Genomic DNA, 23,707 nt, shown 5'->3' on the forward strand with positions numbered 1-23,707 from the left:
GGGGCGGGCACTGCGGGATCTCAACGGCATCACCAAATGCCGGGGGCCGTGATTGGGAACAGATGGAGAGGGATTGGCTTGGCTCGTGCATGAATCTGAAGGCGCCCGCCACCACCAGTGACCAACATCGCCTCTCACCATTTGAATGGTATTTTTGTGATCTTTTTTACATGGTGGTTTAGAGCATCGTTTTCTTCTCATAGAATCCCCTCGCATATAAACTGTGCAGAAAAGATAGATAGACCATGGTGCTCCGAAAGTTCGAGCTTGAGGCTAAGCTCAAAGACGACAACCAGCTTATTCAGACTGGAGTCTTGCGAAATGAGCACCCCTTCGACACATCGCCAGAATTCCACGATTTTTTGATGGCATGTCGCCGCGGTGATTTGAAGCGGTGTCAGGAACTGATCTCTGAGGGCGTTAACATCAACGGCAAAGACGCTTACGATTATACTCCGCTCATCATTGTAAGTCGTCATTCTTTCTTCCTTGGTGTCCCAACCCCAAACACATCATGCATTCCCTCCCATCTTACATACAACTGACTTGTAAAGGCCAGTCTCTGTGGTCATTATGAACTGGTTCAGCTGTTGTTGGAAAGCGGTGCGTCAACATCTCAGTCAACAAGCTCATAAGTCGAAATACTGACATCATTCAGGAGCCCTGGCCGACCCAGACTCGTTTGAGAGAGAAAGAGCTGTATACAACGCCTTGAACAACAAGATTCGGAATTTGCTGCTTTCATATGATTACACCAAGACAGCGGATCCGTTGCAGTACTGGTCGACCCATATCACATCTCTGCTGTCTCGCGAGATTCCACCAACATCAGACATTACTCTGTCAGCACCAAACGAGGACTTTCACCTGCACAAGTTCATCCTGTCAGCGAGGTCACCATATTTCAAGAGAAAGTTTGCGGAAGCGCCCGACACTACCACCTGGAAACTGTCTCACAACATTCCTGTCGAGGCCTTCCGGATAGTCCTTCGCTATCTTTACTTGGGTGACCTCCCCCGAGATTTCGTCACCCCACGAAGCACCGTCACCGAGGAAGAGGTCTTCAAAGGCATCGACAAGCTCTGCAAGCAACTGGAAATCGACAAGCTCTGGGAAGCCGTCCTCTCCAATGACCGCCGACTAGCCCGCCAACGCCAGCAAGACGAAGTCGCCCGCGCACAAGATCAGATCTCGGCCTTCTTCCGGGACACAGTTCTAAAACACAAAATCGAAGTAGACACTCGCAAAGCCGGCCAGGTAAAATGGCCCCAGCACAACGCCATCTTTGCCAATGTATTCCTTCAAGCCGATGAGGAGCTCCCAGAGGATGACACCCCAGAAGAAGAAGAAGAAGAAGATGATGATGAACCTCACCCCCCAACTCCAAACGGAGGCGGCATCCCCATCGGCCCAGCCGGCTCTTCCAAACCACCCACCAAAACCCCAAAGAAACCCCGGCGCTCAACCCTCTACCCAGTCCACAAACCCTTCCTGATCCGCTCCCCCTACTTCGCAACAATGTTCGCCTCCCCCTTTCTGGAGTCTCAACCCTCCTCCCACCTCCACATCATCCACATCGACTGCACCCCCCCGGTCCTAGAAGTAATCCTCTCCTACCTCTACACCGAAGTCTCCACCTGCCCCCTCGAGCACGCCCTCGAGCTCCTTTACGCCTCCGACATGCTTCTGCTCGACGCACTCAAGTCAAAGGCCGCGGTCACGATTTCAACCCTCGGATCAGGCAACACCAACGCTTTGGTCGACCGCACGCACCACCACGATGATGGATCGACAACAAAGGAAAAGGTAGAGCAGGAACCGATCAACGTCTATGATGTCATCCACGCGGCGTGGGACTTGTCAGTTCAGCGGCTGGAGGAGTTTTGCGCGAGGTATCTGGCGAGCAGGCTTGAGGATTACATTGACGAGAAGGAGTTTCACGACTTGATCGCGGAGAGTGCGAGTAGGCTGAAGGCGAGGCAGGAGACGGACACGATCGAGTTGTTGGATGATATCAGGTATTATTTGGGGGAGAGGTTCAGGTTGAGGTTTGAGGGGGAGGGGTTGGAGGAGATGTTGGATGATGAGCAGTTTGCGGAGGAGGAGTATCAGGGGTTGGACCTGGAGGGACCGGATGTTGGGTTGGAGGAGTTGGCGATGACGATGGGGGGAGGGGAGGATGCGGGTTATGTGGGGAATGGGGATGAGGCCGTTGTTGAGGGGGTTGATAGGGGGGATGAAGGGGAAAGGGGGGGAGTGGTTACCTTGGGGGGGGAGGTGGTGGAGGACGAGTTTGCGAGTGATGCGGTGAATTATCATATTTTGGTGGAGAAGATTGATCGGATGTTGGAGAGTCTGAAGTTGGATGCCTGAGGATTATATATATACGAGTAGATATTATATGATACTGTTGTGTACTCGTCAATATGGACGACTTTTTTTTTTTTTTTGGATGTTGTTGAAGATAGCTATGGGTGAGGAATTGTGACTGCAGGCTTGATTCAATTGGCGTAAAGCTGTACCTCTCCCAACCAGTTCAGGTCGTAGAATCGATCTAGACCTTATTGAGCTGTCCTCTCGGCCTACATCATTGGGCGTAAAGTCTCGGTTAAACTGTCTGGTGTACCTCGGGGCTGAGAGATACAAGAGTACATCGACACTGGACTCAAGCATTTCTCCGGGAATCAGCAGGCAAATGATTCGGTCAACTGTTGTGTAGTGGACACAAACGAGGGATTTTTATTCTTTTCAGTGTTTCCCTCTCCAGTCCGTTTCACGGGTACTGTAGGCGAAGCAGATCGTGAAGGTTCAAGCCACCGAAAGAGGCGCAGAAGAAAAGTCCGGATTCCACAACCCGGAGAACCGGATAAGGCCCACGGATGGCGTCAACCGGTGGATCTTTGATAGTCTTGGTTTTGGCCTGTTCCTGCCGCGAAGCCGATTCACCAGTGTGACATCTTATCAGCTGTGATATGCCGCATGTTTGGTCGTTTCTGTTCTGTTGTACCTGTTGGTTGGTTGGTTGGTTGGTTGGGTGTCAATATTCGTTGTCCTCAAAGGAAAACCATGTCCAAATCCCATCCAGGCACTCCTGGGTATCTCCCCGACAGGCGACACGCAACCACATGCACCGATGTGTTGGTGGTCCCGGTGAGCATCTAGAGCTGTCGCCAAGATCAACAGAAGGGGAGCTTGTGGGGGAAAGAGGTTCGGTTCCCGCCAAGTGCTCCAACTGGAACCCCGCACATGTTCCATTTCTCAGCACCGAGACCCCAAATCCGAGAGAACACACCATGGAAGCTGGGGATATCAGCCAGTAAGGGATGGCTTCTATCTTCAGCCGTCTGCATGCTGCACACGCCTAGTAGCTGCTGCAGGTTGAAGAGGTGGGTGGGTGCCCTTTGTGCTTCCCGGGCACCCCCCTCCTCAGAGAGCAAAGAACACGAACACCTGCCGTCTTGAGACCCAACCTCCAACCCCCCCTCCACCGCTTCTGCCCTGATCTCCATGCCTCTCGGTGGTTACACTTGTCTTGGACCTCACGTGTCCGCATATCTGTGGTTTTTATTTCCTTGCTTTGAACGTTTCGAAGCTCTTTTGTGAACAATCAAGTTCCAAAGCTTAGCTTCCTGTTCACGATAAACTAGCTACATAGCTAGCGGCTTCATCCCATCTCTTCCCATCCATTTGCGGTCAAGCAGCTTGTTGTTCTTTGACCTTTTGCCTTCCCTCTTTTCCCCGCGCACGCGCGCTGTCATAGCCACCCTTCAAAAGGCTGGGCCGTCTCCGCTGTCACTGTACAGCATTGTTGTTGTTGCTGCTGTTGCTGTAGCTATTGCCGAATTTATCTTATCGTCAAGGTACCTGGCCGTTTGCCGTGATACAAGTGCGAGCTTGTTGAATTTCTTGAGCTTTGCCATTCTCGATACCGAATTCCCCCGTCTCTCTCGCCAGCTCTCAGCTCCTCTAGAATGGCAACCATGATCGACAACGACGCCATCCCCTCCTACAGCCGAACAACTCTCGACGCCCTCTCCCCCGAAGACTTCGAAACAGCTTCCATTCGCTCCGCCGCTCCCTCGTACAGTAAGTCCCTCAGCTTTCCCCCCACCTCTTCCCTATTCCCCCAGTACTAACTCTCCCTTCAGCTAGCGACGCTCCCAGTTATCACACCTTAAACCCCCACCCAGACCCAACACCCCCCTATTCCCCCCCTCCCCCATCCTCCTCCTCCACATCTGCTTCTTCCCTCCCCCCCTTACTCCCCCCATCAACCTCCCCCACTCCCACCCGGGGCCTCCCCCCGGTGCCCACCGGCCCAATCCCCTCCCCCTCCCTATCCCTATCCTCCTTCCGCATCCCCTCCTGGTCCCCATCCAACCCCCAAGCGCGTCACTACCACAACGTCGCCCTCCGCCGCGCCGCCTCGTCGTCGACCTCGTCGCCGAACAACGCCTCCCAGGAGACACTGAGAAGAGTCATGCTGGAGCGCATAGAGGAGGAGGAGTCCCGCCGGAGAATCAGACCGTTGGAAGACCCCTATCTGGTTGGGGAGGCAGCCGCCACGAGGGCGAGGCAGGAGAGGTTGGCCAGGGAGAATGGGGATGATATCCTGATTAGGGAGAACAGGAGGTGGGATTGGTTTCTGAGGCAGATGAAGGAGCGGGAGGAGCGAGAGGAGAGGATAAGGCGGTTGGGGGGAGGGGGGGCAAGTGGAGAGGGGAGCGGTGGGAGGACTGGGTTTGGCATTGTTGGGAGGGGGGGGAGGTTGGCCTTTAGGGTTGGGGGGAGGTCGTGATTGATTGGTGAGGTGAAGGCGGCGGTTTCCATCATAAAAAAGGGGGGGGGTACATGGCCTCCCTTTTCATGTTGCCAAGGATTGTGGTCTTTGGGTCTCTTGCTTCGTTTCTTTACCGTTCATTTCGGGATGCCAATTTTGGGAAACATTTTTGGGTTGCATTGGGTCGGTATCCCTTTCTTATTTCTCTGTTCTTTTCTTCTCTCGTAAACGAGAAACATTAGAGACGGCGTTTTTTTTTTTGGTTTTTTTTTCGAGGCATCTGGCATGTGCTTCGGAACGCATTTTCATCAACATCATTGCTGGGTTGGACGATGGAACATTTTGCTGCGTATTTCTGGAGGAAACACTTTTTCTTCTTCTCTGTTTGGGGTGTAAAAAGTTAGGTTTAGTCTGTATCCCGAGGAGGAGAGCTCTTCTAGTTAGTCTGGCTAACCAAGAAACTCAATCTGAAAGCAATCGGTTCTACTTTGTTTGGTGTCTGCTAGTTCCCAGAGTGACGGGTGCTCGAGCCGACTTACGAACCAGACTATGGTGACACTATTGTTTGATGATGATAACGGACTTGCTCAAAGTCTAGTGTATTTCTTACACTCCAAAAAAGTGGCAGGGTCTATTTCTCGTATCGAATTCTGTAACCCTGTTTGTCGCCTCCGTCATTCATCCCATGATGCCTATATAAACAAGTAAACATCCGTCAACGCCGGGCCAAATGCTACTGATAACCGCCTCTCACCAGCCGCGTCTCGGCTTGTTATACACTGTTGTTGTACAAATTGTACCTTCGCTCGCTTCTCCGGTAAACAAATGACACTTAGCCCTTGCTCTTGGTGTTGAGAATGAGACCGACGATGAGGCTGGAGATGATGGTTAGCACTAGCAGAGTCAGTTGTTGAGAGGTAGAACATACCCATAAAGACCAAGAACTTCTCCGAAAATGAGAATAAGCACCATGCCGACAAACACTCTCGACTGTTGCATGTACGATCTGACACCCTTGTCGCCAACAACGCCAATGCAGTAACCGGCGGCGAGACCTGTGAGTCCGACTGACAGCCCACAGGCAAGATGCATGAAGCCGTTGAACAGGCTGTAGTTGGCACCCCCAGCATCAGGTGGCGCAAGGTCCTGGGCGATCAGGACTGAGATGACGAGGGCATAGACGGCGATGATACCCGACATGACGACGGGGATCAGACACTTCATGATCAGGTCTGGCCTGAAGGTGCCCACACCCGCGATACCAATGCCGGCCTTTGCGGTACCATATGCTGCACCCATGCCTGTGATGACGATGTCTTGTTAGTATGTCTTCGGATTCGCTGAGGATATTTCGGTGGAGAGTTCGAGAGATGGGTTGAACATACTGCCAAAGATCATGGCTGCAGCGATGCCGGCCTGGAAGAGAGTCTGTCAGCAAGCTTGCGATATGCGACAGCCAACAACACCGGGAACTGGACTTACCATTCCGAAGAAGGGCGCGAACTTGGGGGAGAGCTCCGAGTCAGCCATGGTGAGATGTCTCCAATTCAAGACGGATTCGGGTTGTGGATGACGGCTAGAAGCGAATGGGCGACGATAAAGATGGACGTCGGCCAGGCGTAGGGGTTTGGGAGAGCTCGACGTTGTTGTCTCTGCCTCCAGTGCACTGCACGACAAACAGCACGGCACAGCTTGGATGTTACGAAGCCGCCAAGGCCAAGCACCACCCGCAGCTTGGGGGAGCCGTTCAGTGCTAGCCTGCCAAGATCAGCCTTCCCTTTGCTTCAGGTGACGGCGCACGTGATATTTCAGTTGGCTTGGAATACCTTGTTTACCGTTACACAGGGTCACAGTGCCACAGAGCTTGATTTGGGGCCACCTGCATCATCGCCAACCAGACGCGATAAGCAAAACAGTCCGGAAACTTTCGCTCCCCTGGTTGGATAAACACGCGTCGTTTTTTTTTTTCTGCACCTGTGTCTGTGAGACTCACCAAAACTGGTTCAGTTGACCACATGGAATATACGGGATAATGCGAGAAATTAATCATGAGGTGCTTATCATGTTGACCTAAGGTAAGGTAACTAACTGTAATTCGAGATTGCCTTGAAATTTAGGCCCAAGATGGAAGAGACAGACAGGGGCGGCGGGATGCTGCGCCCACTCTCCGGCATCCACCCTTGAGGCCCTGTAAGGACCACTTTGGCCTCGCTGGGTGTGAAGGCTCTCCTTTCTGTCGAGAGATTGATCGTGTCGCCATCTGATATCGTGCCCTGCCCATTTCCATTCTCTTGAACAGTCGGTGAGGGATGCGTCCGTACATCTAATCGGCCGCTGTGCACCCCCGAGCCAGCCACTCAGAAGTTACCGGCTCCTAGGCCCATCCGGCCAAAAATTGTCGTTAGGGGGCAACGTCCAATAACGTCAGCTCTGGCCGTCCGTGACACCGACCGGAAACAATCTCGACGAACGGCAGCCCTTCTCCGACGACACTCGTTCCTTTACCTGCCATTACCTACAATACTCCAGCGATAGCCAGCCGTTGGCAACGGATACACCGTGGTTGTCAGGAGCACACTGGGCTTTTGTAGCTGGCCGAGACCATTGTTTGCCTGCCCTGTGAGGTGCGACATCTAGACCAGACCGTTTCCCCGTCGAGGTAGCCGGCGAGACGTCGACACCGAGATACGAGTAAGTTTATTTCCTTCCCCACTTTTTGCTTCCATTCTCGAACAGGAGGGCATCCCGCCGCCCATCTACTAGAATACCCAACCCAGATTCGGCTGCTGATGGGATACACACGCAGACATGGCCGATTATCAACCGGACCGAGTGCCACAGTCGAGGCATCACCAGCAGGGACATGCCGACACCTACCAGCGAGATGCCGCCTTCTCCAACATCTTTGGCGCCGCACCGCCCCCGGGCCGTTCGCAGACTATGACCTCGTCCGTCCACCCGCCCGAATTCATGCAACCGGGTCGCACCCAAACTATGACATCCACTTCAGGCATGTCGGACATGCAGCGACCTCCGCCTCAACGGCCACCTCATGGCGGGGGAGGAGGAGGAGGAGGATTCGGCGGGCCTATGCCGCGACAGCGGCCGAACGACCGAGGAGGGTACGACTACTACCAGACGCAAGGTCAACCGCGCTCGGCTTCGACCGGAAACCAGGTCCCGTCGCCCCAATTTCTTCAGCAACAGCAACAACGGCGCCCCTTCCCCGGAAGCCCGCCGCCGCAGCAGGGGCAACAGGGCTACCCGCCTCAGCACTATAACCAGCAATATCAGCAGCAACCGCCGCCGCGCAGGCCACCTCAGGGGTCGCCGCCCCAGGACTATCACAGCCCTCAGCAAACCGCAACCCAACGGTTCTACCAAGGCGGCAGACCCGCTCCGGCGATGAATGCCGACCCCTATCGATCTCAGTCTCTGGCGAGCTATCCGAGAGGACCCCCGATGTATCAACCTCCTCCGCAACAATACCAGCAACAAGCCCCATCTGCCAACGCCCTTCGCAATGCTCAGTATAGTAACCAGCACTCGGCGCGGACCACCGCACAGGGCCGGGTTGTGCCCGAGAGACACTTTGAGGATCGTTCCAATACCATGACCGGTTATCCCTCCCACGATCGAGATTCTCACCAGACGATGAGTGGCCGCGTGATTCCGAATAGAAGGCCGGCGGGGCGCGACAGTAGCGGTGGTCATTCGGTGACGGCAGACTATCTGGCCAATAGCTCGCATAGCTCGCCAAATCCAGGGCATGCTATGGGGTACGGTCCCCCCGGATCTCAGACAAGGACGGTCAGTATGGCCTCCTCAGTTGGAAACGACAGTCAAAGGACAATGTCAATGGCCAGCACCATCACACCTTCGATAGCCCCAACAGACAGAAGCGACACTACGATTGTTCAGAGGTCATCTGTAGGCAGTGAGAGACCACCGACAGCTAGAATTCGGCCACCAATTGTGTACCCGGCTCTCCTATCTCGTGTTGCCGAGTGTTTCCGGCGAAAGATCGTGGTGGGAGACAGGACCAAGAACGAACTGACATACACCAACGCCTTCAGCGGTGCCGAGGCGGTTGATGTTTTGTCTTACATTATCAGAACCACAGATCGAAACCTGGCTTTGCTACTGGGGCGCGCACTCGACGCACAAAAGTTCTTTCACGACGTCCAGTACGAACATAGGTTGCGCGACTCGACCTACGAAATGTACCAGTTCCGCGAGACGATGTCGGACGAAGCGAACGAGGAACCGGGGGTGAACGGTGTCTTTGTACTGCTCTCCGAGTGTTACTCTCCAACTTGCACCAGAGATCAACTGTGCTATTCTATTGCATGCCCAAGACGACTGGAGCAGGTGTCTAGGCTCAAGCTGACTATGGGTCCTGGTCTCAAAAGAGAAGGAGAGGCCACGGTTGGTGACGATGATGTTGATCAAACAGACGAACAAAGACTCTGGATCAACACCGTTCCCAAGGAGATTGCTGACAGCATCGGAGATCGTGAAAAGAAGAGACAGGAGGTTATTGCGGAAGTCTGCTACACGGAAAGAGATTTCGTCAAGGACTTGGAGTATCTTCGTGACTTTTGGATCTTCCCACTGCGTGGAAAGATCAACGGCATGTCGCCACTTCCACCACAGAGACGAGAAAAGGTGGTCAAGACGATTTTCAGCAATATCATCGATCCGCCAAGTATCCACGCCGTCAGCTCCAAGTTTGCCAGGGCACTTACGGAGCGTCAGCAAAAGACGCCGGTTGTCAAAAACATTGGTGACGTGTTCCTGGAGTATGTGCCGCACTTCGAGCCGTTCATTCACTACGGTTCCAAGCAGCTGGAGGGCAAGCACGAGTTCGAAAATGAACGGGCCATAAACAAGGACTTTGCGCTTTTTGTGGATGAAATTGAACGGCGGAGAGAGTCGAGGAAACTGGAACTGAACGGTTACCTGACAAAACCGACGACGAGGCTGGCCAGGTATCCGTTGCTGTTGGAGAACGTCTTGAAATACACTGAAGACGGCAACCCTGATAAGGAGGATATTCCCAAGGTGCTGACCTTGATCCGTGATTTCCTCAGCAGGGTGAATGCCGAGTCTGGAAAGGCTGAGAATCGTTTCAACTTGCGCAGACTTCACGAGAACCTCAAGTTCCGTCCCAACGAAAGGGTCGACTTGAAGCTCACACATGAGGGCCGTGAGATGGTGTACAAGACTCAGTTCAAAAAGACGCCGACGGAAACGACAGCCGATATCACTGCTTACTTGTTTGACCATGCTATCCTTTTGGTTCGGATCAAACAGGTGGGCAAGACGGAGGACATTAAAGCGTATAGGAGGGTAAGTGATCGGGACAGGTTGTTCTTAGATACAGGGCTAACATGGCTCTAGCCGATTCCGCTGGAGCTTCTTTCCATCAAGGAGATGGACGAGGTTATTCCGCAGTCTGGTTCCGTCAAGAGGACATCGTCTAGTTTACTGCCTCTTCGCGCGGCCAATGACACCAAAAAGGGCGAATGGCCCGTCACTTTCCGGCATCTAGGCAAGAACGGTTACGAGCTGACGCTGTATGCTTCGAGCCAGTCCGGACGACAGAAGTGGCTCGAGTTCATCGATGCTGCGCAGTCCAAGCTGAGAGCCCGTGCCGACTTCTTCAACACGACTGTCATCTCGTCTGGCTTCTTCTCGCCCCAGAACAAGATCAACTGCATCACGCCTTTCGATGGCGGTCGCAAGCTTATTTACGGTACCGACAGCGGCATCTACATGTCGGATCGTCGCGCCAGGGACGGAAACGCAGCACCGCGCCGTGTGATAGACGTGACGGGTGTGACGCAGGTTGATGTCCTGGAGGAATATCAGCTTCTGCTGGTTCTCTCCAACAAGTCGCTGTTGTCGTATCAGCTCGGTGCGCTGGATCCCAACGAGCCGCTCTCGTCCAAGAGGGCCAAGAAGATTCAGAACCACTGTAACTTCTTCAAGTCGGGTATCTGTCTGGGGAGACATCTTGTCTGCTGCGTCCGAAGCAGCGCGCTGTCTACCACGATCAAGGTCTACGAACCGAACGACGCCATGTCCCGCACCAAGAAGCAAAAAGGTCTCTCCAAAATGTTCAACGCCGGCCAGGACGAACTCAAGCCGTTCAAGGAGTTTTACATCCCCACCGAATCGACGTCGGTCCACTTCCTTAAATCCAAACTGTGTGTCGCCTGCGCTAGAGGGTTTGAAGTTGTTTCTCTCGAAACGCTGGAAACGCAATCGCTGCTCGACCAAGCCGACACGTCACTGGATTTCGTGTCGAGGAAGGAAGGGGTCAAGCCTATTCACATTGAGCGCCTTAACGGGGAGTTTTTGCTGAATTACAGCGAGTTTTCGTTTTATGTGAACAGGAACGGGTGGAGGGCGAAGCCGGAGTGGAGGCTGGACTGGGAAGGGTCACCGCAGGCGTTTGCGTTGAGCTACCCGTGGATTCTGGCGTTTGAGCCGAACTTCATCGAGCTAAGGCATTTGGAGAATCTGTCGGTGCATATTGTGCCGCATAGGAACTTGAGGATGCTGCATTGCAGCACGCATGAGGTGAGTTTCAACTCTGTTGACACTTGACATCGGACTTTACAAGTTTGTGTTGAGAGAGAATGGCTGGGAACTAACGGGTTGTACAGATCTTGTTTGCGTACGAGGATGAGCAAGGACAGGATGTGGTTGGGGCGATTGACTTTTGGAAGAGCCAGAGGGGGAGTATGTACCCTGTTGATGGGGCGGCGCCGGCAGCGTTGCCGTCGACAGAGGGGGGTGGCCAAGGGGCGGCGTCGGGTACTTCGGGGCAGCAGCAGCAGCAGCCGCCTAGGTTGACGGTGAATATCTAAGTTTATCAAGAAGGTAAAGGGAAAGTAATATTCCGGTTTGGAAGTCTTTGAGTTCAAAGTAGGGGGGGGGAGCGGTTTGCAGACGGGGTTTGAAGGAAGAGGAGCAGTAGCAGCAGGGTTGGAATATCTGGGAGAGTTCTCTTTTTCTTCAAAATTTCGGGAAGTTTCTATTGTAGTGTGGTTGGGATCGTGGAGTGATGTTTTTGTCTGTCTAACTTTTTTTTTCTGTTTGTTTTCTACATAACACACAAGTCCAAGGTATTATTACCTTTTTAACATGAGCAAGAAAGTTTTTGTTGGAAAAGTTTTGGGGGTATAACTGGAGAAACCAGGGGGCAGGGGGGTTTTTGAGTTGGGTGTAATGCTAGGAAGGTTTGAAAGACAGATGGGGGCTTTTTTTTTTTTTGTTTCGTGTGTGTGTGTTGCGATGTTGTTTTTGCTTTGTGTTTACTTGGGAGGGAAAAGCATTTAGTTTATTTGTTAATACCTATGTGTTCAAAGTTCTCAAGGGGGGGGTGATGGCTTTTTGTCTGTTGAGATAGTTTTGGGTGAGAATATAAGGGTGTCGAAAGTCAGTTTGTCTATTGTGCAGAATGTAGGGTTTGTTGGTGACTATGTGGTACAATGATGAATGCAACGGGCTTGGGAGGGTAGGTAGCCGATGTCATTATCAGGAGGAGGCTTGCATTCATTCAGCTGTGGTGGTGGTGTGAAGTGGGAGGTAGACATGGTACGGCTAAACTGTAGAGTTAAACAGGACGGAGGATCATCATGACGAGTGCTACTACCGATGTCCACGATGGTGGAGGTTGAAGGAAGCTTTTGGGAAAGTGAACCCCCGAGAAAGAGATTATGGTCGTGATGTCCGCAGATTTGGCATCTGTGCGCTTTGTTGTGGCAGAATTGATCATCACCACCCTTGGTGATTCTAAATTGGGTCAACGGGAATTCATGCACCGGATCGACCGATTGATCGGCTTCTGGGATTTGTGGATTGCGTGGTTGACTCGAGAGAAATCTTTCTTTTTCACTTCGAGGAGTTGGGAGAAAAGGATTGGGTAGGTTGTAGGCTCGGGAAGCAGGGGGGTGGGACGGACGGTTGATCCGCTGTCACTTTGCAGGTGATGCATGTTGATGATGCATGGTGACCTGACGGGAGACATAGGTAGGTACGAAGCTGATTTGACAGATCAAGGGAGAGGTCAAAGAAAGGGAAATGCCACCGATATCGCTGTTGAGGAGGGAGGAGGAGGGGGGGGGGGGGCGCGGGGGTTGGTTTGTGAGACTTTTTCCTGTTTGCCATGTTGATAGACACACTGAGTTTGTCGTAGTTGAGACGGGTACAGAAAGGGAAAAGGTCTAGGTTGTCTTTTGATATGTCATATTTTTTTTTTCTTCCTGTCGTCGATTTCTCGATGAAGCCAGGAGAAGGCCAACGGGAGTGCCGAACAGCCAAGTTGTCAGTGTCTCTAGACGAATGCCAACGTAGCTCTCGCTTGCTTTTTGGTTCTCGAACGGACCGATCTTGGGCAGTTTGGCAGTCCGGTTGCTGCTGCAGTGCACCACTGCACCTCTGCCCTGTTGATGAAGCAGAAAAAAAAAGATATTGCACAGACGCCCAAAGTAGGAAGACGAGGGATCGACGTTGTCCAAAAGGGGGTTTTGGTCCTGGTTTTGCATTCCCAAATCAAGAATAGGGCTTTGGCTAGCCTAGCGAATGGACATGCAGCTACTTTGTCTTGCCGGTGAGGGCATCTCGATGGGTGTTCAACAAACGTCGTTGGACATTGTCCTCCCCTCCTAAATGGAGGATTTCTTGTGAGACTCCGTAAACGCGCGTCATGTTGCACTCAATCGGCAGGCAAAAAAGTGATAATTAGGGGATCAATGGAGAGGTGGACGGTGGGAGATGCCCCGCTATGAACTCACCATGGAGCCATGTTGGTGTCTCTCACTGTGACTTTGCAGTAGTGCTAAGATAGCTCTCAGGTGTGATTGTGATGTATGCCGAGTTGATCCGTCTGTCTTGGAGGAGGCTCAACTTCTTGTTTTGCATCAACGCATATCTCTCATCACATTGTTATGAAGATGATGCAAAAGCAGCAAGACAGAGTATTGGTGACAGCTGTCAACCCCCGAGCCGTCGAACGCCGTCACAGTGCACTTGTAACCGTTACCGAATGTTACGGTGACCATACCCAACCGTTGCCCAGTCCTATCCGCTGACAAGGGTCTCCCCAGACTCGAGATATTGTGGGGTATCGGTAACGGGGAGATGCTGAGGAGTGAGAAGCGGGAAAGGGGTCTCGCGGACAGGGGCATGTGACGATTTCAAATGTGAAATTGACATGTGTCGGGTACGGGAACAACGGGATCTTTTTTTTTTTTTCCCTCTTGCTCTCTAAATTCTCCTACCGAGCGGTGGCGGCAACAAGGAAAAAGGAAGAATGCGCTCGGGCTCTTCACAGACACAGACAACAAGATTTCGGATCGAAGGGAGATCAGGGCCGAGACCTTGTTGGAGGGGGAAAAAAACCCAGGATCTACGCCAGACAGGAACGGGTGGAGGAGTGACTGGGGGAAAGATGAGAGTCGGCTGTCCCCGGTGACATGACCCTTCGGAGCAACTCTGCGAGACATTTCACTGTTCTCCCTTGACTCTATCTGAGCGATGGACGGTGATGATGTGGCCATGGAAAGAAAAAAAATCCCGACAGCCTGGTTTTGGTTGGATTTAGGGCGGTGGAGAGCTATCTGCTGTGCGACTCGAACTGCAAAAACCCTTATGAGAATCCTGGCAGCTGAACCCCCAGATAAACAGTTTGAGGTCATTCTCTCCATCATCTGCGGGGAGAATGAGAGAAAAGAGAAGGTTTCTGCGCTCATCATGTATCATCTAGAATGCAGGAACAAGGGTGTGTGTATAGGTGGTGTGTCGCTAAGATGGGCGTGTGTATGTGTGGGTAGGATTCGGACCCGCGTACTGCGTCCAACAAGTTAGACAACTTTGGCATTTTTGTCGAGTGTGGTGGTCCAATCAGAAGGACAGGATTGGTGGTTCAAGACAGATTTCTCATATGACTTCTTTTTTCCTTTCCGTCTGATCTAACGTCGTGGTAGATCTCCGCAAACCAAGCAGCCTGGCGGATCTGACGGGTGGACGGATGAAGCTTATCTCAACTTGGAAAGGAATGAAAAACCTGACGGGGAACAATGAGCTAACGGCCCGGCCGCTTGGACAACCGCTCAGTCTAGCCCCGACTGGGGGCAAGGGGGGGGACAAGGCCATCAGGTTCCTGTCTTGTCTCTTTTCTTACCCTCTCTTTCAGTCGTCCGAGATGACTGATTGATAGCTACCCGGATCTAAGTACATGGATACAACATGATGGGAGAGGCTAAGACAAGCTATGCATTTCTGGGTCTGGGTGACCGACTGATGGTGATGTATTAATATCCCTCTGACGTCTCCCTCACATGCTTGCTTGCCCTCGGCCGTTCTTTTTTCTCTTATTATTTGCTGCGTGGACCATTACTTTTTGTGCTCCTACCCACTGCACATCGTCGTCATAAGCTGTCATAATCAATGCATCTCGACGACCGCTCTCATACGGTCTGATATCAGTTGTTACTACCACCGGCAGCTACCTCCACAACCACTCTGTCTACGAGATATCGGTATTTGTGTCCATCTACCTACTCCGACCGCCAAAATGAACGCCTGCCCATGTGCAAACTATTACAATGTATGCTTTCGCTATCATCGCCTGAATCTTGGTGACGGATACTAACGGCTCTGACTTACATAGAGACCCAACCCGAACCGTTGCACAAATTACGTATCCAAGTTCGGCGAGCGGTGTAAGCTCTGCGTCGTGAGTCATATCCCCATTCCTCTCGGAATTTGTCAAATGTGCAATTTCTAATCAGCTCTCACAAATTCTCAGACAGTCAAGGACGGCCAGTCAATGACGCGAGGCTTGCTGCCCGAGGATGAGCTGTGGATGACTGCCACACCGGGGTACAATGACCAAGCTTATGGCAGCGGCGGTCAGGGATCCAAGAGTGGCAACAAGAAATCTGGGAGCAGCAGTGGCGGGTACATATCCTCGTGGTTGAGGAAGTGACTGAGGAAGATGAAGTGACTTTTGGCTTTTGTCGGAATATTGGTGCTGGAAACCATGGCGCATAGGAAAACCTTACTATAGGCTGGAGTTCACGGGGAAGGGATACTGGAGTCTTGGAGTTGTACTTTGCTTTCGTGATGGGATGGGAAAAGGCACAGACTGAATTTTGGGATTTTGGCAACTTGGGTGGAAGGGGCATTCAACTGGAACGATACCAAATATACTATAGACGGGGTAGGAACAATCAACACAGGACTTTATCATATATAATAACAGTTCATCAAGCATCAAAGCTGTGCTCCCTCTTTACAATCCAAAAGTGATACCCCCATGCGCCGCCCCGTACCTAACTCAAAAAAAATGATCATATCTCATACTCAAAAGAAATGGTGGGCTTTTTTTTCCCCATCACACGCGTGAAATTGGACCCCCCGGCCCTACCCAGCCTCAGTTCCCGCCAGCACGCCCAGACAATCAGTACAACCTCCTCTGATACCACCCCCTTTCTTCACCTTGCGCCAGTCTCATCAGCTCCTCCTTGATCCTCTTCCGTCTCTCCGCTCTGCTGATTGGTTTCTGTGGCCCTTCCTCCCCGTCTTCCCCTTCTTGCTCACCATCGTCTCCTTCTGTCTTCTTCTCAGCCTTCTTACTAGTCCTCATCCACCCAAGCAGGCCCCCCTCCTTCTTTTCCTTCTCCTCCACCTGCTTCTTCTCAGCCAGCACCTCCTCCTCAGTGGGAACAGTAGGAACAACAGAGATCACCACCTCCCTCTCCCGTTCCAGCTCCTTTTCCTTCTCCTCCTCCAACAAGATTTCTTTCAGTGGTCTCGGCGGGCGGGAGATATTCTCATCCTCGATGATCACTATCGTCCCATCCTCGAGCTCAGTGGTCGATTGCTTGAACCGATCAGGGAGGAAGATTTTGGGGGAGGGTTTAGGGCGGTTGATGCTCGCTCTAATTTCGCGGAGGGTGCGTTGTTGGATTGTGTACCCTGACAGGAAGAGAGCTAAAGTGAAGAAGAATACTAGTTTGCGGAGGGGGTGGGTGGGTGGAATGTTAGTGACATGGAACATGGGACACGGGAAGGACGGGTAGGTGCATACCGACGCCGGAGGAGACGGCTATGGAGACTTGGCTGGAGGTGAGGAGCATTGTTTTTTTTTTGTGTGTGTTTTATTGTGTGTGTGTGGATATGTGTGTGTATGTGTGTGTATGTCGTCTGTCCCTCGTTGCTCGTGTGTGCGTGTGTGCTTGTGGTTCCCGAGAGGGTGAGGTATATATATATATATATTTATATGTATGTATGTATCAATAGAGGATGTTGTTGCTACAACAGCTCAACAGAGAAGTCATCCATGGTTTGTTGAAGAGAGAGTGGTCACACTTGGATTTTGTACCCACCCACGCCAACCTTGGCTTGCGCCTCCAACCAAAGAGCGAGGCGGCGGCGTGCCTTGGAACACCCCCGGTCTCAAACACCACGAACCGCGGTTGGACGGGCAACAATCGGTTATCAGCTGTGTCTTGATCGACGCCGCCGCGCCGCGCGCGCCAAGCAAAAGCTGGGGGAAGCTCTACTTCTTCTTGGCACCCTCTTTCCCCAAAGCCCCACATAAATTTCAATGTGGGGCACCATCTTTCGCGGCGCGCTCTGCGTCCTTCTCCAACAAATGTTCGCGATTCAAACATCCCAATCCCCATCCCCCCTCAAGCCGACCACACACAATCACAATGACCGACCGCAAACCCAAAACTTCTGAATTCCACCGCGCCGACGAACGCCGCTTTCTCGACGAGCGCGGCTCTTCGGGTCCCCTAGCTCCCAACGGCCTCAACCCAGCCACCATCCTCGAAAAAGCCGTCCGCGAGCGCATAGTCGATTCCTACTTTTACAAAGAGCAATGTTACGCCATAAACGAAGCGGACATTGTTGACAGGGTAGTCGAGCACGTCGACCACATTGGCGGCGTAACCGGGACGGTCCAAAAGCCCACGCCGTTCCTCTGCCTTGCCTTTAAACTCCTGCAGCTTGCACCAAACGATGATATCTTGAACGAGTATCTCAATTTCGGGGGTGAGAAGTTCAAGTATCTGAGGGCGTTGGCGGTGTTTTATATTAGGTTGACGAGGCAGGACAAGGATGTTTATACGAGGCTGGAGCCGTTCTTGGAGGACAGGAGGAAGTTGAGGAGGAAGGGGAGGAACGGGGTTAGTTTGACGTACATGGATGAGTTTGTGGATGATTTGCTAGTCAAGGACAGGGTGTGTGCGACGAGTTTGTGGAAGATGAGGAGGAGGGATGTGTTGGAGGATTTGGAGCTGTTGGAGCCGAGGGTTAGTCCGTTGGGGAGTTTGGAGGATTTGCTTGAGGAGGAGGAGGAGGATGAGGAGATGAAGGATGGGGGAGAGGATAAAAATGGGAGGGGTGGGAGTGGGGGTGAGAGGTCGAGGTCGAGATCAGTGGACAGGCGGGATTCAAGGTCGAGATCAAGGGACAGGCGGGATTCAAGGTCGAGGTCATATTCGAGGTCTAGGTCGATAACGAGATCGAGATCGAGATCAAGGTCAAGGTCAAGGTCTAGGTCTGGGAGGTATATGTCACGGTCCAGGTCGGGATCGAGGCACAGGTCGCCATCACGCTCGAGGTCGAGGGGAGAGCGGTCAGATCACGACAGGATGGATATTGACAGGTCTGACAAGGACCGTGAGGAGGGCGAGGCAAGTCCTTGAACTCTGGAATCAAGGCAGGGGTGGAAAGGTATCAGGGTGGGTATCTTGAGGGTCTAAAGGACCGATCTGCATCTAGGCACAAACAACATGCATACCTGTACAATAATACCTTAAATCACATATTCGTACAAAGTGCCTTATGTTCTGACCTCCTTGGCCACAGCATCCGCAACATCCAGCAGTCTTGCATCGTCCCAGTACTGCCCGATCAACTGCAGTCCTGCTGCTCCTTCGGTCACCACCTTCATCGGCACGCTAATCGCTGGCAGGCCCGCCAAGCTGGCCGGCACAGTAAACACATCATTCATATACGCATCCACCGGCTGCTGCTCCATCACCCCCTTCAGCTTAGGAGCCAATGTCGGCGCTGTAGGACACAGCAGAAAGTCCACCTCCTCCGGTCCCCATTTGTCCTCCATCTCCACCTCCTCAGGCAGATCACTCAGCTCGAACGTCTCCCTCTCTTGCAGCGGGTTCTCCAGCGCAAAAACCCTGTTGAAATCCCTCCTCACCAGTCTCCGCACTCGTTGCGCCTTTATAAAGTAGTTGTCCATCGCCTCTGAACTGAGGGTATATGAGCCCAGCAAGATCCGCCTCTTGACCTCCTCACCGAAACCCTTTCCTCTTGTCGAGGCGTAGAGAACACCTCCGGCTGATGCATCGCTTGCTCCCTCAGCGTCCCTCGCTCCATAGCGTACCCCGTCGTATTTTGCCAGGTTGGAAGACGCCTCGGCCGGAGCAATGACGTAGTACGCCGCGAGGGCATGTTTAGTTGTCGGCAGCGACACTGGTACGATCCTAGCACCGGCATCTTGTAACCTCTTCGCAGCGGCTGCCCAGGCATCCCGGATCTCGGGGTCGAGCTCGGCGATGTTGTACTCGAGTGGGATACCAAACTTCAGCCCTTCCAACTCTGTAGTTTGACCTTGTCGGCTGCGATACCCCCTTCGCTGAGCAGCGCATCTTTTCCTGGCCGCCGCAGTCAAACTCGTCGGATCATTGCTGTCGTGTTCCTTCCACAGCCCTCGCTCTCCAATAATCAACTCCTTTAGTGGGTTGATCTGCTTGCTGAGAAAACCCACTGTGTCTAGGCTGTTGGCGTAAGGAATGACTCCATAGCGTGAGATCATTCCGTAGGAGGGTTTATACCCGATGACACCGGTGTATGCCGCTGGTAGTCTTACCGATCCACCCGTGTCTGTCCCGAGAGCAAGTTCTACCTCCCCGTTGGCTACTGCTACGGCGCTGCCTCCTGAGCTGCCGCCTGCTGATGTTTCTGGGGGGGTGTCTTGCGATACTGGACCATAGTGGGAGTATATCGAGTGGCTTCCCATGCCGAACTCATCGAGGTTAGTCTTGCCTGTAATCACTGCACCGCGAGCGCGGAGCTGGGTAATGATTGTGGCTTCGATGGGGGAGACGTAAGATTTGGAGAGGATGCCGGAGGCGCATGTTGTTGGGAGGCCTGGGATTGTGGTGGCTATGTTGTCTTTTACGGCGAGAGTGAATTGTTTTGGACTGGGAGAAGAAGACGGAGCCGGTGGGGGTGGTGGTGGTATTGGCTCGGCGGGGTGTGTAATGAAGTGGTTGAGAAGACGACGTTGTGAGGTGAGGCTCACAACGCGCAGCCGGGCACCGCGGAGACCCGACCGGGATAGCATTGGGCTAGCTTTGAATATTACAGCCAACGATTTGTCGACTCCAACTGACTCAAACGGGGGCGTGGTCCGGCATCATTGAAGCTTGTCGTGATCGGGTTGATGCGTTGGTGGTGTTGAAGATTGATAAGATTCATGAGCCCAGATAAGGGTTAGGGTGTGGCCCAAGCTCCTCAATCCTGGCCATCAAAGGTTGCATTTCCACCGGGCATGACGTCGTCACCGAAACCCGATCTTGAGAATGGAGAGCCGCGGGGCGACGGATGAATAATCCACTTGACAGGAAACGGCCAGGAGCTTTCAGTTCAGCCGCTTGATATATCACAAGCCACCAGGCGGTCCCCATGTGAAATTTGAGTTTGTGCCATTCCAAATCGTTTTGAGTGCTGAGGTCATCCCAGCTGCCGAGGTCAATTTCCAAATTCAGGGGACCTTTTGCACCCTTGATCGCATTAACCTCACTCCTGCGATTGCGGCATCCCCGTCGCAATTGTACGCATCGAGACTCTATTGGTAAATATCCGCTTCAAAATTTGAGAAAGCTGTTCTTTGCCGTTCCATGCGCGTGATTTGCAACCGCCAGGCACTCCGTTTGTAGTGAGGCGCAGCTTTGTTCACACCACCTCCCAATTACTAAGTGCCATGCCAAGAATCGTCCCATCACCATTGCGCTTTCTCAAATACGGCCTTGTAAGTGACGATGTCATACCATATAAGAGTGGAAACACATCATCTGTTCTCTTGGGCTCATTAATTGACTTCTCGTTTTCACAGCCAAAACAACATTACCATCACCAGCAACCACTTAGAGCTTTATTCAGACCAACCCACCAATACCAATCTCTCAGACATCAGTCTCAAGGCCCGCGCCAGTCTCGCGGCGGTTACAACTACAACTACGACCACAACTCTTACCGTCAATACAGGCCTCCAAATCGCTGGTCTATCAAAAGACACATCGGCAAAGGCTACTTGGAAGCTCTCATCCTCATCTTCTTCCTCTACAAGTACAAGTACCCCAAAGCAATCATGTCCTCCTCCCTCATTCCTAACAACCCCGACGAGGTAATGGTCATCCGCGACCTCACCCCCAACGTCGCCATCTTTTCTGTACCCTTCTCCCGTTTTGGTAAAATCCCCATCGGCGGCCGCGGCACCGCTGTCCGCCTCACCTCTGGCTCCATCGCAGTCTTCTCCCCCGTCGCGCTGACGGAAGCCACCAAAGCCAAGATCGCTTCCTGGGGAGGTCAAGTCAAGTACCTGGTCGCGACGGACATTGAACACCACATCTTCCTCTCGGAATGGAAAAAAGCCTACCCCGCGGCGAAATTAATCGGCCCAGAAGGTCTCCCCGAAAAGCGCCTCAAGGTGAAGAACGACCCTAAAATCGGCCACGAACCGTTTGATGTTGTCATTGGCAAAAACACACCCAGGCCGTACTCGGTAGATGCCGAGTTCGACAAAGACTTCGAGGTGGAGTATATCGCCTCCCACCCCAACAAGGAGGTGGTGTTTTTGTATAAACCGGACAAGGTGCTCATCGAGGCGGATTTGTTGTTTAATTTGCCTGCGACGGAGCAGTACTCCAAGGTACCGGAGGAGAAGAAGCCGAAGCCGGGATTGTTGGGGGGGTGGTTTATGGGGATGAACAGTACGGAGGGAGAGGCGAAGGGGATGAAGAGGTTTTTGTGGTGGGTTGTGAGCAGGGCGGATAGGGAGGGGTTCAATGAGATTGTGGGGAGGATGTATAGGGATTGGGATTTTGAGGTGATTGTGCCCTGTCATGGGGAGGTTATTGAAAAGGGGGCGAAGGAGGTCTGGGGGAGGGTGTTTGAGTGGCATTTGGAGGGGAAGAAGTGAGTGCTTTTCTTGCTGTCTTTTGGTAAATAGTGGTTGTTAATATGGAGGGGTTTTTCTTTGCAGGGGGTCATGTTTGTAAGATAGGTGGCTAATGGCCGTGATTAGGAAGAGCCTTTTGTGTTTTTGATGGGATAATGGGCGATTGATTGTTTGTTAACACACCTGGAATTGGGCATTTAATGGGAATGCTGTGTGGTTGCGAAACCTCGACATTGGGCAAGTGTGACAATCCGTCTTTGAGGATATGTTGGCTAGTGAGTTGATCGTCTGAGACATTGATGCAGGTACCGTCATCTTGCCACTCGGGTGTTGTACCCGGACTGGTGACATATCAGATCTCAAAAATACAGCGGCAACTAAAGCATCATTGACAGGCTTGGGCTTACCAGGCTACGAAAAAGGGTTGGCTGATGTCAGGCTTGGTTCTCACGGTTCTGTCCTTGTTGTGGACTTTCTGGATCACTGTTGCAGTTGTTGTGACAACCTGGCCCATCTGCAGTCTCGCAGTTACTACAGTTTTTGCTGTTGGGCCTAGGGTGGTCCTTATCCATATTGCCGTCGTCCTGGCGATGGCCAGCCCTGCCCCTGACCAGGGCACCCGCTTCTCCGGTTGTCCTGCCGGTCCTGCAGCCAGGACCGGTGTTGGCATTGCTACTGCCACCCTTGCTGCCGTCGCCGCGGCAACTCGCCGTTCCTGGGTTACGCAACCCAATTCTAGCTCCGTAGTCTCCATCACATCTAGTCAACCCGGAACTTCTAGTTAACACGGCATTTCTGGTCAACCCGATATATCTAGTCAACCCCAACACTTGTAGTTAACCTTGCACTTGTAATTGTACGACCCTAGCTATTCGGAGTCTTCTAAAGACCACAACACAACAGAACCTCTACAGTTATTATACATATCGACGCCTTGGACTGCAGACTCGCTTGCCATGTCTTTTAATAAAACCAGACGGAACTGGAAGTAAAGTAGAGTTACTCACTGCTACTTCCCTTGAAGCTCGGGGCATATCTTATATCAAACACTACTAGCTTATGATATGGTTGATAGAAGTTGAACACACATCCTCTTGGAACCATGGGACTAAGATACAAGGTCTTTCCGTTAAGTCTTGGTTAATTCTGTCTTTGTTAGAGTACTTAACTATGAAGTCTCTAAATCGGATCAACGCCTTCTCTCAACATCCCTGATCTAAGGTAGACGAGAAGTTAGAGCAAATAAGGCCCTTGTTAGTATTCATTTACACAGCTCTAGCTCCGCTCTACAGATTCTTCCCGATTCATTAGCATTATAGTTATTCTATTAACTAGCATCGTGTATTTTTTTTCCATCAGCTCATCAATAAATGTCTCTATAGTCTACAGACAAGAATAAAGCTCAGCAGTGCTCACAAGTGTGAAAGGTACCAACTTGATGGTGTTTGCTAATGCAAAAAGAACTGAAAGCAGCGTTCACACATAATGTCTTCGTGAGAGTAAGATAGGGGATTCTTTGAAGAATATTGTATGTTGAGAGGGCTGTTGTCCTGGGGGGTTCATGAGCATTTGATTGGGTTTCTTTCCGGATTTTCTTCCTACAATGTCTTCTCCCCTTGTGGAGTGGGATTGATGGGGAACGTTCTCTGAAGTTGATGGGTTTATTGAGACGTTGGCGACACGAGTAAGGGGTTGAT

At 52.1% G+C, this 23,707-nt stretch overlaps 10 protein-coding genes across 10 annotated transcripts; 6 read left to right on the forward strand and 4 right to left on the reverse strand.

Annotated features, from left to right (window-relative positions):
* Window positions 1-37: 37 nt before the first annotated feature.
* Window positions 38-2,373, forward strand: QC764_117180 (uncharacterized protein; the record flags this gene model as incomplete). Its single annotated transcript, XM_062942977.1, has 3 exons — window positions 38-467; window positions 555-603; window positions 659-2,373. The coding sequence occupies exons 1-3, from the start codon at window positions 246-248 to the stop codon at window positions 2,371-2,373; spliced, it is 1,986 nt and encodes a 661-aa protein (XP_062806026.1). The 5' UTR covers window positions 38-245.
* An 834-nt stretch (window positions 2,374-3,207) lies between these two features.
* On the forward strand, window positions 3,208-4,798 carry QC764_117185 (uncharacterized protein; the record flags this gene model as incomplete). The annotated part of the gene is made up of 2 exons (XM_062942978.1): window positions 3,208-4,086; window positions 4,149-4,798. Exons 1-2 carry the CDS (start codon window positions 3,972-3,974, stop codon window positions 4,796-4,798), a joined length of 765 nt encoding a protein of 254 aa, XP_062806027.1. The 5' UTR covers window positions 3,208-3,971.
* A 461-nt stretch (window positions 4,799-5,259) lies between these two features.
* VMA11 (v-type proton ATPase 16 kDa proteolipid subunit 2) lies at window positions 5,260-6,310 on the reverse strand (the record flags this gene model as incomplete). The annotated part of the gene is made up of 5 exons (XM_062942979.1): window positions 5,260-5,338; window positions 5,391-5,655; window positions 5,709-6,081; window positions 6,166-6,196; window positions 6,263-6,310. 4 exons carry the CDS (start codon window positions 6,308-6,310, stop codon window positions 5,613-5,615), a joined length of 495 nt encoding a protein of 164 aa, XP_062806028.1. The 3' UTR covers window positions 5,260-5,338; window positions 5,391-5,612.
* Window positions 6,311-6,533: 223 nt separating this feature from the next.
* Window positions 6,534-7,013, reverse strand: QC764_0020380 (uncharacterized protein; the record flags this gene model as incomplete). Its single annotated transcript, XM_062940055.1, has 2 exons — window positions 6,870-7,013; window positions 6,534-6,538 (listed from the first exon to the last, which is right to left on the reverse strand). Exons 1-2 carry the CDS (start codon window positions 6,952-6,954, stop codon window positions 6,534-6,536), a joined length of 90 nt encoding a protein of 29 aa, XP_062806029.1. The 5' UTR covers window positions 6,955-7,013.
* On the forward strand, window positions 6,934-11,915 carry ROM2 (RHO1 GDP-GTP exchange protein 2). Its single transcript, XM_062942980.1, has 4 exons — window positions 6,934-7,471; window positions 7,587-10,132; window positions 10,184-11,368; window positions 11,455-11,915. The coding sequence occupies exons 2-4, from the start codon at window positions 7,589-7,591 to the stop codon at window positions 11,656-11,658; spliced, it is 3,933 nt and encodes a 1,310-aa protein (XP_062806030.1). The 5' UTR covers window positions 6,934-7,471; window positions 7,587-7,588; the 3' UTR covers window positions 11,659-11,915.
* A 2,936-nt stretch (window positions 11,916-14,851) lies between these two features.
* Window positions 14,852-16,072, forward strand: QC764_117210 (uncharacterized protein). Its single transcript, XM_062942981.1, has 3 exons — window positions 14,852-15,401; window positions 15,465-15,530; window positions 15,603-16,072. The coding sequence occupies exons 1-3, from the start codon at window positions 15,369-15,371 to the stop codon at window positions 15,780-15,782; spliced, it is 279 nt and encodes a 92-aa protein (XP_062806031.1). The 5' UTR covers window positions 14,852-15,368; the 3' UTR covers window positions 15,783-16,072.
* Window positions 16,031-17,179, reverse strand: QC764_117220 (uncharacterized protein). The gene is given in 3 exon segments (XM_062942982.1): window positions 16,031-16,807; window positions 16,887-16,965; window positions 16,978-17,179. The coding sequence occupies 2 exon segments, from the start codon at window positions 16,933-16,935 to the stop codon at window positions 16,257-16,259; spliced, it is 600 nt and encodes a 199-aa protein (XP_062806032.1). The 5' UTR covers window positions 16,936-16,965; window positions 16,978-17,179; the 3' UTR covers window positions 16,031-16,256.
* A 335-nt stretch (window positions 17,180-17,514) lies between these two features.
* On the forward strand, window positions 17,515-18,513 carry QC764_117230 (uncharacterized protein; the record flags this gene model as incomplete). The annotated part of the gene is made up of 1 exon (XM_062942983.1): window positions 17,515-18,513. The coding sequence occupies one exon, from the start codon at window positions 17,515-17,517 to the stop codon at window positions 18,511-18,513; it is 999 nt and encodes a 332-aa protein (XP_062806033.1).
* A 137-nt stretch (window positions 18,514-18,650) lies between these two features.
* Window positions 18,651-20,174, reverse strand: HER2 (Trimeric GatFAB AmidoTransferase(AdT) complex subunit; the record flags this gene model as incomplete). Its single annotated transcript, XM_062942984.1, has 1 exon — window positions 18,651-20,174. The coding sequence occupies one exon, from the start codon at window positions 20,172-20,174 to the stop codon at window positions 18,651-18,653; it is 1,524 nt and encodes a 507-aa protein (XP_062806034.1).
* A 262-nt stretch (window positions 20,175-20,436) lies between these two features.
* QC764_117250 (uncharacterized protein) lies at window positions 20,437-22,818 on the forward strand. The gene is made up of 2 exons (XM_062942985.1): window positions 20,437-20,861; window positions 20,946-22,818. The coding sequence occupies exons 1-2, from the start codon at window positions 20,814-20,816 to the stop codon at window positions 22,029-22,031; spliced, it is 1,134 nt and encodes a 377-aa protein (XP_062806035.1). The 5' UTR covers window positions 20,437-20,813; the 3' UTR covers window positions 22,032-22,818.
* Window positions 22,819-23,707: the final 889 nt, after the last annotated feature.

The sequence above is a fragment of the Podospora pseudoanserina genome, chromosome 1 (genome assembly GCF_035222485.1).
Source record: "Podospora pseudoanserina strain CBS 124.78 chromosome 1, whole genome shotgun sequence".
Classification (NCBI taxonomy): domain Eukaryota; kingdom Fungi; phylum Ascomycota; class Sordariomycetes; order Sordariales; family Podosporaceae; genus Podospora; species Podospora pseudoanserina.

Coding starts and splice junctions, on each gene's coding strand:
- ROM2 (XM_062942980.1), top strand. CDS start 7,589: ATGGCCGATTATCAACCGGACCGAGTGCCACAGTCGAGGCATCACCAG. Junction 10,133..10,183: donor ACATTAAAGCGTATAGGAGG/GTAAGTGATCGG, acceptor ACATGGCTCTAG/CCGATTCCGCTGGAGCTTCT. Junction 11,369..11,454: donor TGCATTGCAGCACGCATGAG/GTGAGTTTCAAC, acceptor CGGGTTGTACAG/ATCTTGTTTGCGTACGAGGA.
- QC764_117210 (XM_062942981.1), top strand. CDS start 15,369: ATGAACGCCTGCCCATGTGCAAACTATTACAAT. Junction 15,402..15,464: donor CATGTGCAAACTATTACAAT/GTATGCTTTCGC, acceptor TGACTTACATAG/AGACCCAACCCGAACCGTTG. Junction 15,531..15,602: donor AGCGGTGTAAGCTCTGCGTC/GTGAGTCATATC, acceptor ACAAATTCTCAG/ACAGTCAAGGACGGCCAGTC.
- QC764_117220 (XM_062942982.1), bottom strand. CDS start 16,935: ATGCTCCTCACCTCCAGCCAAGTCTCCATAGCCGTCTCCTCCGGCGTC. Junction 16,808..16,886: donor AGCCGTCTCCTCCGGCGTCG/GTATGCACCTAC, acceptor TCCGCAAACTAG/TATTCTTCTTCACTTTAGCT.
- QC764_117250 (XM_062942985.1), top strand. CDS start 20,814: ATGCCAAGAATCGTCCCATCACCATTGCGCTTTCTCAAATACGGCCTT. Junction 20,862..20,945: donor GCTTTCTCAAATACGGCCTT/GTAAGTGACGAT, acceptor TCGTTTTCACAG/CCAAAACAACATTACCATCA.